Source organism: Ammodytes marinus (genome assembly GCF_949987685.1).
Source record: "Ammodytes marinus genome assembly, chromosome: 6".
Lineage (NCBI taxonomy): Eukaryota > Metazoa > Chordata > Actinopteri > Uranoscopiformes > Ammodytidae > Ammodytes > Ammodytes marinus.
The window spans coordinates 31,271,314-31,284,883 of record NC_137235.1 but is presented as its reverse complement, the minus strand read 5'-3'; the positions used below and the strand labels follow the sequence as shown (position 1 = coordinate 31,284,883).

General features: G+C 40.8%; 1 protein-coding gene across 1 annotated transcript in view; it reads right to left on the bottom strand.

Moving 5' to 3' along the window:
- Positions 1-877: 877 nt before the first annotated feature.
- LOC307251537 (complement C3-like) overlaps positions 878-13,570 on the bottom strand; it is a gene marked incomplete at both ends in the record, with an annotated part of 98,988 nt that continues 86,295 nt past the window's right edge. Inside the window, 5 exons of the mRNA XM_080028905.1 lie at positions 878-1,019; positions 1,236-1,374; positions 2,733-2,816; positions 3,044-3,136; positions 7,013-7,105. Of these exons, the coding sequence (XP_079885031.1) occupies positions 878-1,019; positions 1,236-1,374; positions 2,733-2,816; positions 3,044-3,136; positions 7,013-7,105 (551 nt within the window). The remainder of the gene's footprint in view (positions 1,020-1,235; positions 1,375-2,732; positions 2,817-3,043; positions 3,137-7,012; positions 7,106-13,570) is intronic.

Sequence of the window (13,570 nt, the reverse complement as noted above, 5' to 3'; positions counted from 1 at the left end):
TTAGGACATCTTTTGGAGATTTAAACATGCACCGGGTCAAATTGACCCGGAACACCATTGCTGTTCCTGACAAATGAACATAACAGGAGGGTTAAATTAATAAATATTGTAACCAAACACAATAATGTGTTGTGTTATCTGCTTTAGTAGCCTACAGTAGGCTAGCACATGTCGACCCCACTCGGTTTTCGTTTATTGATTTTTCCTAAATGGTATGATTTAGCCTACTTACCGGCTACACGTGTACACGTGCAAACCCCTACTGCCTAGTCAAACCATAGAGTCAAACACAAGGGAAGAGGACGGAGATGTATAACGCCTGGGTCATTGTAAATAAGCCTCCATTGCTTTCCATTGCTATAGCCTCGTCTCCGGTCACTGTCCTTATTGTAAACATTTCACAACTCATTTATGTAATTATACAGCGGTGCATTTGGGCATTTCTAGCTTTATCACCATTCTAACAAAAAATAAACGGTTTGTGCATCCAACAGCACAACAAGACATGATTGTGGCTCGTGTCGCTCTCGTCTCTTTCTGCGGCTGACATGCGCAGTAGAGCGGGGAGTGACGCTGTGTGACGTAGACTGATAAGGGGTCTATAGCCTACATCACTCCACCATGCTCAACATTAAGAAAACATTGTGTTAAGATTGTTCTTCAAGTTAAATGTATTATGTTTATTATACTTTAACTAGAAAGTAATATTTACCTGTCAAACACATAATGACTTGAAGATCCTTATACCATAACCAATACAGTTTCACTCTGTAACGTTTGCATCCTTTATATCTTATAGCAGTAAAAGTTTACATTAAACAAAAAAATGAGAAATAAAAACCATTTTGAAAAGGACATTTTATTACGTCTAGTTTCATTATTGTTCACATCCGAACATCTCAAACTGATCGACCAACTCCTCCATGCCCAAACAGGTAGGTCTGTATTCTGCAGTTTGACACTCAGCATCTGTGGGCCAGTACTCAATCCAGGTTTTCTCACCGAGTACATACTGATACCTGAGGACAGCAAAGTGAAGTCTTTATGTGGCCAGATATCGGTGACATGTGAGAACATGACATAAAAAAGCAAAAACTCGAAAAAAAAGGTTAATTGGGTAACTATTATAAGTATCAACAGTAGTAGATTAACTATAGCACAATATAGGCAAACACAATTGTTATTGGGGGTGGACTCACTACACACATGCACATTCACACAAAGAACAAACTTACAATTGATCATCTCTGCGAATATCTTTGGATGTGCCCATGACAAGGTAGGTTTTGCCTACGTCCAACCCTAAAGACTCTCTGCAGTGTTGATAGCTGAGGAACGGGCGTGGTTTATCCTTAGGACTGACATCATAACTTCCTGTAGAAACAGTATTTTAGGATTAAATGCATGCCTAAATGTGCATTGCAAAAAATGACTGTTGTTTTCTCGGGAGTGTGTCTATGTTCCCACATTTCTAAGTGATCTAACTACAGTATATAATAGAGAAAAGTCTGTGTGTGTGTGTGTGTGTGTGTGTGTGTGTGTGTGTGTGTTTGGGGGGGGGGGGGGGGGGGGGTCTCACTCCTATTCTAACCTCTCGCTGTCACCTAACCCTAATCACCCAACTGTGATGCCTGAACCTAATCGCCTTTTTCAGGAAAGTGGTTGTGGGACCATAGGGCTGTGGGAACATAGGGATGACCCCATTTGCTCACATGCTTGAAGTAGAATCATGATACTTAACAGTGTTTTTCCTAGTGCTTGGCTAAGGCGGCCGCCTTATTTAGCTGAACAGAAAGTGTTCTAGCTTTGCTGTGCAAAGCTAGAACAGTTTAAGACCACATCACCGTGGCAACACAAACTGTCAGTTCAGACATCGCAGAGAAAAGTTTGAAGAATGCATGACAGAAGAGCCACACTGTTACTATCTTTGACCTTTGGAGAAATGTATTTAGTCATTTTACGGGGAAAAACATTGCATTTATTATTTCAACTATTATTGAGTTATTTTTCAAAGAGCATGCTAGTGTAGGCCTACGATATTTATCTTCAGAATTTTAATGCTGCTTTATTTTTTAAATTGGGAAATACATGTTCCAAAACGACCAACTACCTCTGTATTTAAAAAGAAATCAAGCAAGTGGGCTAATAATAACCATTAATGAATTATAGGCTATCGCATCACATTGTCCACAATAATCGCACAACAGCCCCTCATCCAAGGAACTTCAAAAACTTGAATTTGCACTTTGATGTGCATACACATGTTAAGTATATGGTTCATTATTTGTATTTAGTGTGTCTGCATATTATTGCACCAAAACGGAAGAAGTTTTCTTTAATTGTATTTTGTACTGTCTGTATGTTTGCACAACATTTGTACCTGCAAATAGCAAACAAAATTGCACAACTGTATTTTTGTATTCAAATAAACAGCTGTTTATTTATTTACTTTGAGCAAAATACCCCTAAAATGTTCGACGCGCCTCCTGTATTCCTGGGCAGTGACCACCTTGACTAAGACATTTCCTGGGGGAAACACTGCTTAAATAAACAATTTAGTAAATGCAGCTACTAACATTCTTGCAGAGAGTTAGAGGAAAGGATTGATAACATGATGGCTAATTTCAGATAGAGGAGAAAATGGTTAAGCCACCTTTAATGCACATAATAAACTATTTTGGGGAAATCATCATCAGGGGTTCTTGTTAGGTAGTTCAAAGATTAATACCCACCTTCTTTGATGGTTTTCTGTACCATCATAGTGTAGATGTCAGTGAACGATATATCTTCAAAATTGTCCAGTCTCACTTTGTACACTGAAGACAGAAAAGTAGCAGTTTGTTAGCCCTTTATATCCCTTGCTTACTTACTCTCTCTCTGATTCACACACACACACACACACACACACACACACACACACACACACACACACACACACACACACACACACACACACACACACACACACTGTATTCTATACATATATACTTTTATTAATTATAAAAACGATATATAAATGCAGTCTTTTTACATTAACTCTTACCAAAATCTATTCTGCTGGTCTCTGTAGTCTCACAGGCCTTGTCTGTGCGCTGATTGTTGCTGATTTCGCCCTTCTTCTGCATGCTGCATTCCTCTAGAAATACACATCCAGCACAAAGTAAACAAACACATGATGACCTGATTAAATAAGCAAATGTTGAATTTTGTGTGTGAATGAGTTGACGGGTGAGTGCATCTGTACAGTATGCAAGTCACAATTTAATTATGTTATTGAGTTATTCTGTAGGTCTGACAGCTGCTATTTTACTGTTAACCGAATCCCATCACAGATGGGCCCTTTACTGGTGGTATACTGTACAATAATTACTTTACCACTAGGAATACTGCTCAGCTTGAGAATATTATATTCTAACGTCTGAGAGAGTAATCCTGGTTATTTTCAATTTACTTTTCCTCTTAGTGGAGGTGCTGGGAAAGTGTTGTATGCGCTTCATTTAGCGGAGAATATCTCAACTGTTATAGACTAATATGACCCCAGTGAACAATGTGGGATGTGTGACAAAATCTCTATCCGGGGCGAAAGTCCTGAAAATGACCACAACAGGTTACACTAGTATCACACTACGTGGTGAATGGGACTTTTTTTTCCTTTATAGATATCCTCATACTTTTATACCAGATTAATCTTCATATTAAGAGAAATACTTTTTGTATTACACTTTGTCTAAAAAATTTAATAAAATATGCAAATGAGGCAATATCTCATTCAATATGCGTAGCCTATATAAACCCTATAGGTCCTGGATACGATTTGTATGCACTTAATTTAGCAAAGATTATCTCAACTGTTATAGACTAATATGACCCCAGTGTTATAGACTAATATGACACCACGTGTGATACTAGTCTAGTAGGGGTGTAACGGTACACTAAAGTCACGGTTCGGTACGTACCTCGGTTTTGAAGTCACGGTACGGTACAGTACGGTACGGTTCATAGTTAAGGGAGAATTAACCGTTTTAGCTGTCAGTAACTATAGCTGACAGTATGTAACATACAAATAAAATGCATAACAAATATAAAAATACTGCTGCAATTCTCCAATAAATAAAATACTTATTAAATACTAGTGTAGGTGCAGTATAAACTAAAATTGCAATGAAAAAATATACAGTAGGCTATTAATGGGTCTTTTTGACTTTAAAAAAAGAAAATATTGATGCAGCTCTCTTAACCCATTGATGACTATTGCAATCTAGGATGCATGTCCTTAATGCCTGAGGGTTTTCTGAAAAAATAGTACGAATTGTCAAGTCTACCAAAACCTTAATATCTAAGCCTGCGTAGCACATAGAAACATGAAATAAAATACATTTAAAAGTTAAGGTTCACAGGTTTTATTTAAACATGCTCCCTTAGCGCTTACAGACCAACACATTTTTCTAAAAATCGTCAAAATTAGATGGGGGAGAAAATAAATAAATAAATAATATAAAATATTTAAAAATAATGTGCTAAACAAGGTTATAATCCTGCTTCCTTTTAGCATGGATAGCAGTGACTGAGTGTGCAGTGGAGGGATAAAGATAGACAGATATAGGAAGGAGAAGATCGCTTTATTTTATCATTTAGTTCAGTTATCACTGGCACCATAAATCCGACTTCCCAGTACACGGGAGCCGATCAGCTGGTCCAAACGGCTGTATACCACGGAGATGAAAACGAAACTGAAACTTAACTATCGCCTGGCTGGGCTGAATTTGAGTTGGAGCAGCAAAATATAGCCTAAATTCATAAATATTGTTAATAAATAGATGCAATGTGTTGTGTGATTTTCGTCAGTAGCCTATAGTAGACCTAGATCATGCGCTCCGAACGCCACAAACTGTTCTGTAATACACTATCGCCCCGTATTTTTTTTATTATTATTATTTATTTATTTATTTTTAATTGGCGTGATTTTCGGCAAACTACACAACTTTTGGGTGGTCAAGTGGTCTTAAAAAATCAACAAAACCCACCTCATGTGTATTTGAACCAGTGACGGTGCATTCAAGGTTGTGCACGCCATGAAAATTAGATAAAGTAACAATGCTGCGTTACACAGCATCAGGCAGGAGATACAATGTGGCATCGCACAGCAGCCGTCATCAATGGGTTAAGCTGTTCTCTTATCAATATAAAAATTGCAGCATTAATTAAATGACAGCTTATGTATGTTCATTATAAAAGAGAAATGACTGCCTGGGTTTGCACAGCTCCTTTTTTCTTCACAGTAACGGTGATAGTAGCGTAATACCTGGATGTTGCCTTCTAAAATGCGTATGCATGTTCGACGTGTTGCCGCATAGGCGATCGCAGTGAAACAATGCCCCTTCTGCCGACATTGTTCCAAACGTCTATCACTGTTTTCATAATTCACCTGGAATCTTAAGTTATCTCTCAAACGGGATTTGAATAGCAGGGGGGCGCCTGCAAGCTCCGGTTTCCTGTTGACTTTCGTCATGCAGTTCGCTCTCTGTTCGATAGCACTGTATAACATCTTTATTTGCACTACTGATAGACTGTAAACGAGGGTTACTATAACTGCTAATAGTGATGCAAACGGAACACTAGAGTGGAGAGCTGTTTATCTCTTGCTCTGACTGCTGCGTGAGAACTCGGCCGCCTGTCAGTGCTCTGGGACGGGGGGAGTGGCCGCGGAGTCACCCGCTGCTCGTTTAGAAGTTAAGAGCGATACATGCTTTAGCGACAGCCAGGGTCTCCAAAAGTCACCAATAACACCAGAAGAAGCGGCTAGATTGGTCGCTGGTCGCTTTTTTTGAAAAAAGAGTCGCCAGAGGGGTCTGAAAAGTCGCTAAATATAGCGACAAAGTTGCTAAGTTAGCAACACTGCCTGACCCTCATGCTCACCATGGAGATAAGAGACTCTCAATCGCGACGCTGGCTGCTACTGCGCACGTGCGAGCCGAGCCGGAGGCTAAATGGTCCGGGGGGAACTCCGACGACAAGTTTTAAGTTCCACACAGCAAAACAAGCCTGTACATTCGCCATATAACGCTATGTACGCCACAAACGGACCGCGGTCCACCTCTGTAACACCAAATACGTGCCTGTACCGTCACGGTACGGTACAAATACATGTACCGTTACACCCCTATAGTCTAGTGTAACCTGTTGTGGTCATTTTCAGGACTTTCGTCCCGGGTAGAGATTTTGGCACACATCCCATGTTGTTCACTGGGGTCATATTAGTCTATAACAGTTGAGATATTCTTCGCTAAATGAAGTGCATACAAATCGTATCCAGGAATTCTACTAAAGGGTTTATATGTAGCTATGCATATTTAATGAGATATTGCCTCATTTGCATATTTTATTTAATTTTTTAGACAAAGTGTAATACAAAAAGTATTTATTTTAATATGAAGATTAATCTGGTAAAAAAGTATGAGGATATCTATAAAGGAAAAAAAAGTCCCATTCACCACGCAGTGTGATACTAGTGTAACCTGTTGTGGTCATTTTCAGGACTTTCGCCCCGGATAGAGATTTTGTCACACATCCCACGTTGTTCACTGGGGTCATATTAGTCTATATCAGTTGAGATATTCTCCGCTAAATGAAGCACATACAAAACTTTCCCAGCACCTATCTAGAGGGTCGACATTTCTGTATTTAAAAACCTTTTTTTATTGATTTTATGTAATATTCTAATTTTCTGAGATTTTGAATTTGGGGTTCTTATAAGCTGTAAGCCATAATAATCACAATTATAACAAATAAACGCTTCACATATCTCACTTTGCATGTAATGAGCCTGTATAATATATTATTTTCACCTTTAAAGTTGAATTACTGAAATAAATGTACGATATTCAAATTTTTTGAGTTTCACCTGTATGTAGCAGTGTTAGTGTTGTGTTAAGGTATTCATTCAAGAACTTTAGATGTTAAAAAATGTATGTTTACAGAAAGTTGTTTATATTCAGTATCATATCCTGTTTACCTTCAGCACATGTGCATTCCCCATTGGCACCACAGAGCTGCAGTAACTCCCCAGCTCTCCTCTGTGGGTGGTAGAACTTCACACAGGGTGTTCCTGCTACAAGTAACAAAGACATTTAAAAAAAAAAATTAAATCTCAAGAAATAATGCTGAATGCAGCACATCAGAAAATAAAATTTAGTAATATTTGCTTATCCAAAGTCTCAACTTACATCTATTGGCAGCAAAGAAAAATGTTGAAGCTCATGGAGGTAGCATACAGTATGTTTCTTAGGGCCATATCCACTAATAATGGATTTTGAAAGCTAATTGTTCCATGATTTACGGAGAAACAGCATGGGCAATCTGCCCCGCTTAACCTTATCCACAAAAATTATTTGCACCAATTATATGGCAGCCCTAAGACGCCCACAAACTATGGCAGCTGAGCACAGTTTTCCCTCCATTGCATTTTAGTAAGGGCGCACTCCCACTTGGCAAAGTTGCCCTGTTCCGTACTCAAGCACGATTGCATAAAAGCAGTATTATAACAGCTGACGGGAGGAAAAATAATAAAAACATTGGACGAAACATGAGTAAAAACTGCTTTATGCTACTCACCTTTTTTTCTCTCTCCCTCTTTTATTAGCCCAAAGCTAGGCCTACCCACACACGTTAATTCTCACACATTTATGTTCAAGTCCAAGTGATGGGCAATTTTTGTGCCGACTAGTAATGCAGCGGGCGTTTAACCGACTGCATCCCTAATAAATTCAAGTCAGGAACGCCGTCTGTGCCCTTGCTTGTGCACTTGCATTCGCGCTTGTCATCTTATTAGCATCTGTACCGTGCCCGGGCACACATCTCCCAAGCGTGCTGTGGCCGAGGTGTGGCTGGAGTACGGATGGCGTGCTCACACTAGCCATACGATTTAGACTTTAGGGGGCAAACGTGCTAGGGCATGGAACAGATAGCCTCGTGTGAGTGCGCCCTAAGGAATCTCTTCCCAGGCGGAAAACCTTCAAGCTGATCTACAAGCGTTTGCTTACTGAAGATTCCGTGTCAAATAACACATGCTGTCCATTTCGTATGTTTGCCTGAAAGAATATGCAAAATCAGGCATAGATAACGGCCCAGCCGCTGCACTCTCTCAGGTAAGAGCTGGCTATAGGCTACACTTTGCTGCTAAACTTTTTATTTATTTTAAAATGACTCTCCTCGGACATATTTGTTCTATCCTGTTGTAGTCGCGTTGTAGTTAGGCTATATGCCCCCTCCCCCACACTCCCCGCTCCCCAGAACTGTTTAATTTTTTAAAGACGGAAAGTCACACTCACCCGCTGGCCAGGAATGTTTATTTTTTTAAAGTCAGTGATTTGTCATTGAAACTTCTATATTTTAAATGACTCTCCTCCTAGAGCGTCGGTCGTTTGTAGCCTATTACTTCTGTCTCACTCCTGGCCTACAGCTATACTGCTTTGAACCCCGCCCCCTCCGACCACCACCTCAAACATACAGCAATCATACACATTCACACGAGGCAAGGTGGGTGAAGTGTCTTGCCCAAGGACACAACAACCATGACTCTGGTGGCAGAGCGGGGATCGAACCGCCAACCCTTGGATCATTGGCCAACCCGCTTAACCACCTGAGCCACGGTTGCCCACGCTTTGCCCATTGTTGCTATTTATTTACATTTTGCTTCTGTAAATGCACACTATTTTTCAGTTTCAGAAGCAGCTGTCTGTTATAATTATTTTCGTTCTGTACAAGTGACATCTATTTTGCTGGGAGTTTTTCCTCAGATGAGCTAAGGGTATAGGGGCAGGGGGTGTCTGTCATATTGTTGTTTACGGACTGTGATGCCTGCTGAGGCAAATGGCTGATATGGCTATAGTAAGAAAAACTGATTTCATTTGACTTTTCAACTAATCCACAGTTGTTTTGCTGCTTCCCAAAGTAGTATTTAGGAGGTAAGTCTGCATGTTTTTTTAACAGGGTTAAATGTTTAATGAGGCCTGTGCTCTGAATACATGCAGACAATGCCTACATCACATCTCTGATACTCTCTGAATCTCTCATACATAAGTCATAAGGTCTTCCTAACAACAGAAATGCACAGAAAATCCCTGTAATTTGGGTGCATCCACCAATTACATTTTGGCTCACTATTTACATTACAAAGCAAGCAAAAGATTATTCTCCTAATAGTGTACTGCTTTCCTTACATTTAAATCAGGTATGGATTAAACAAGTGCTGTATGCATTAAAAGCACTTTTCAATATAGCTTTTCCTGAAATTCTCTGCTGAAAGTTGTCATACACAAATGCCTGTGTCGCACATATTTGAACTGAGGCCTCACTAAATATTGTGACAAAATATCAGATTACTGTCTTAATGAAAACAATTAACAATTCACCAGCACAGATGGATAGTAAAATGTAATGTTTGTGCACACTGTAAAAGATAGCTTACATTCCTAAACATTGAAAGTTACATGTGACAACCGTGAAACAGAATAACATTTTTGTTTTCGACCAGAAGAATGACCTAAAACCAATGTGTTTTTCTGTATGCACACTTTGAGCCATGACTTTTAATACATACTACACTTAACATTGTACAATTACCCCTTTAATACATACATTAATTTGGTTTATAATGTAATAAATCAATTACACTATTAGAAAAAAATATTTTGCTTACTTCATAATGTAATAGGTGAACCACAATGTAATAAGATGGAACATTATGTGCAAAATGTTATAACATTATCCACTCAGCATTTGTTACAATATTGACCAGGGTTTCTACATTATCACTATGGGGTTACTTCCATTTTTTACAATGACATTATGAGTCATTGATACCTTATGGGCTCTCACCATACCATAACATTGCTTTACTTTGCCTAAATTGTGTCTAAACAGTGACGCTCCCTCTCACACACCATCTCTTTCTTTCTAATTCTGACTACTACACAGCTCATTGCTGTTCCCAGCCACTTACATAAATGCTGCAGAACACATAACCACACTTGGAGCTGATCTTCTTTCCAACTGCTGCCCTGGTTATTTGATGTTTTCCCCTTTCATTAACAATAGTGGAAAGTGCCTCCTATGACACAGACATTGAACAAGTTTAAATATCATTATCACAAAAGAACATGCTCCCATCGCAAATCAAAGTAATAATAACCGCAAAAATGTGTTATGCATAGGACAAGAACCCATCACCTGCTAGGAGCTGCCAAAATTGTGGAAGGCCCTTAAAGGGACACAAGCTGCCAAGAGGAAATGCTTGCACCCTTGAGCCAGATCCACACCTTCTACAAAAAAACAAAAAAGCCAAAAAACAAAGAAGGCACAATTTGGACTGCAGGTTAAGGAAGGGGACCCAAGAACAAGACGTGCCTATGGTGGTGTCTGTACTGGATCTCCCTGACTTGGTAGGTAGCACTCTCTCACACACACACACACACACACACACACACACACACACACACACACACACACACACACACACACACACACACACACACACACACACACACACACACACACACACACACACACACACACACACACACACACACACACACAGCTGCCTAGCAAGTCAAGGAAGTCTGCCATTGACAGTAATAATAAAGGTAACCATTTGTTCTGCACAGGACACAACCCCATCACCTGTTAGAAGATGCCAAAAATGTGGTCGGCCCACAGAAGGACACAAGCTGCCAATAGGACACAGTTGCACCCTTGAGCCGGATCAAACCCACCTACACAAATCTCAAGAAGCCAAAATACAAAGAAGGCACAATTCAGGCAGAAAAAGGCAGAAAACACAACACCAAATGGACACGGATAGATTAGCCCATAGTGATGCAAGGACAACAAAGGCAGCACTTATGTACCGGAAAGCCTGGAGTGAGCCAGACTTGGTCAAGGACAATTCAGACATGACAGAGATCTGTGTGAATTGCAAAGCAAGGATGTTCCCCTGGGAGTTGGCCAAGATAGCGCAGTTGGGGAAGACCTTCAAGTGCTGCCCCTACAGAAACATCAAGCTCACTCCCTTCGCTGACCCCAGCCCAGACTTGCAGGATCTCTACACCACTGACAGCAGGGACTCCCGTCAGTTCCTATCGAATATCAGGAGCTACAATGGGATGGTGTCTATGGCCTCTAAGCTCATCAAAGACGGGAGAATGATTGACTTCCGGGGGCGTGGCCCAGCCCCCTTCAAAATGTCTGGCCAGATGTACCACCGTATCCCGAGTGTTCTCTTCCCTGATGTAAATCAGAAGCCCAAGTATGCACAAATATACGTATATGATGGGGAACACGAATTGGAAAACCGGCTAGATGATGCCAAGAAGAACAGGTATGATGAAAAGATCTCAGTGCAGACTCTGAAGATACTGCAGCGCAAGCTTAAAAAATCCAACTACAATGTGCAGCAGTTTAAAGCGGGTGCTGACATTTTCAAAGCAAATCCCGGCCAGGATTTAAAAATGGTTTTCAAGGAAAAAGGCTCAGCTGCAGCAAGGAAAAGGGTTCACAATCCAGCAGTGTCTGATGTGTGCATCATCGCCCCTGGCGACTACACTCAGCCAAGGGATGTGGTTTTGTACAGGAGCAAAATCCATCATCCACAAAAGCGGGATATCGTCAACATCAACGAGCTGCACCAGATGTACGACCCCTGTGCCTACCCACTGATCCTGACAGAGGGAGAGGGGGGCTTCTGCCTAGACACCTTCTACAAAACCTCTGGCTCTCACTCCCATGTCACACTACTGAAGTTCTACAGGTTCCACATGCAGGTAAATTTAAGTGTTTGTGGGATTAGCAAAACTCACACATTTTTCTCTCTTTTCTCCTGTAGTAAAGGACCTTTCCAATAAATACACCATCACAAAAAATTGTATAAACCCACAAATTCACCTAATATATTTTACTGTATTAACCTTCGCTTATTGTACCCTTTCATGTGCAGGTCAGAGATGGACTTTTCAACACACTGCACAGAGCAAAGAGACTAGGCCAGGAGTACATATGCGACCAGTATTGCAAAATTGAAGGGGCCAGACTGAAGTATCGGAAACACAACCAGGACACGTTGAGGGCAGAGCAGTACAGCGGGTTGCAAGATGCTCTAGCTCATGCCAGAGCAGACAACACAAGGACAGAGCTGTAGAAGGTTGGTCAGATGATTGTCCTCCCTTCCTCCTTCACCGGCTCCCCCCGCTACATGTACAAACACTATTTGGATGCCCTTGCCATCGCACAGAAGGAGGGAAAGTTCGATCTATTCCTGACTATGACTATGAATCCAAAGTTACCAGCTGTGGAGAAAAACCTGCAGTTCCCAGGGATGACGGCTGCAGACAGACCTGATGTGGTGAACCGGATATTCCATCGCTTGCTGACAGAGCTCATCTCTGACATCAAAGGTGGTGTACTTGGAAAAGGCAGGGCCAGGGTTCACACCATAGAGGGCCAGCTCCGGGGTCTCAAGCATTGCCATATGTTGCTCCGCCTGCATAAGACCATTCAGATGGATGACGTGGACAAGATAATCTCCGCCCAGCTGCCCGACCCTGACAAGGACCCTGAATTGTTCCGCTGTGTCACCGCTATGATGTTGCATGGTGAGTGACTATTTCTGACTTCATGACTACAATGGGTCATATCCTCTAACAAAATCATACATACCTAATATTTATTTGTTTGGTAAAGTTGCACTCACTCATTCTGCATACTTCACGGTCCGTGTATATATTATTATTTTGTACTAAGGGCTGAGTCCAAAGTGACAGAAAGGAATATACCGCTCGTAATTTTGTTTTACCGTTTTCCAGCTGGAATGCAGAAAGGAAAATTCCATCCGAATTTTCCTTTCTTGTTCATTGGTACAAAACCAAAAACGAATATGACAGAAACAAGGAAACGGGAAAACGGAGAGGTTTTATTTCCTACATTCAATTCTGACAGTAAAACAAATAAACGAGCCTCATTGGCTTTTCCGTCTGTGGGCGGACTTCTCCTGATTGGTTGCAGCGCTCCGTCAGTTGTACCACTGAGCTTCCTACTTCTGTATTTCCAGCGTAAAAGTAACCTTTATAAAAGGATCGAAAACTGATACATTTATCTTCAGATTGTGATCAATGCTTGCAATAAGAAAGTAGGGAACTCAGAAAGCAGCACATAATAAGCCTAAATAGGCTATAATCAACCTAAATAAAATGCATGGTTGGACATATAATAAAAGGTCGGAAGATTGTTCATTTCCTATTCATGATGTGTTCCTGATTTATTTATTTTTTAACGTCACGTTTTGCTTTGATAGCGTCCATAGCAGCAGGGGTGAACACCTCGCCAAAGCCGCAACATACGCCGTGAGTATAACCTGCTGGATAGATGGTTAGACCTTCTTTGAATTTGTTTTCACTTTACGCTGCAGCTCCAACTGAAGAAAGAGTCGCTGTCTGTCACAACGCGTCCCTGTGCAGTTTAAAGCAAAATCACTCCATAGAAATCTACACCGGGATGTTTTTATCATTTCCTGATGATTTTA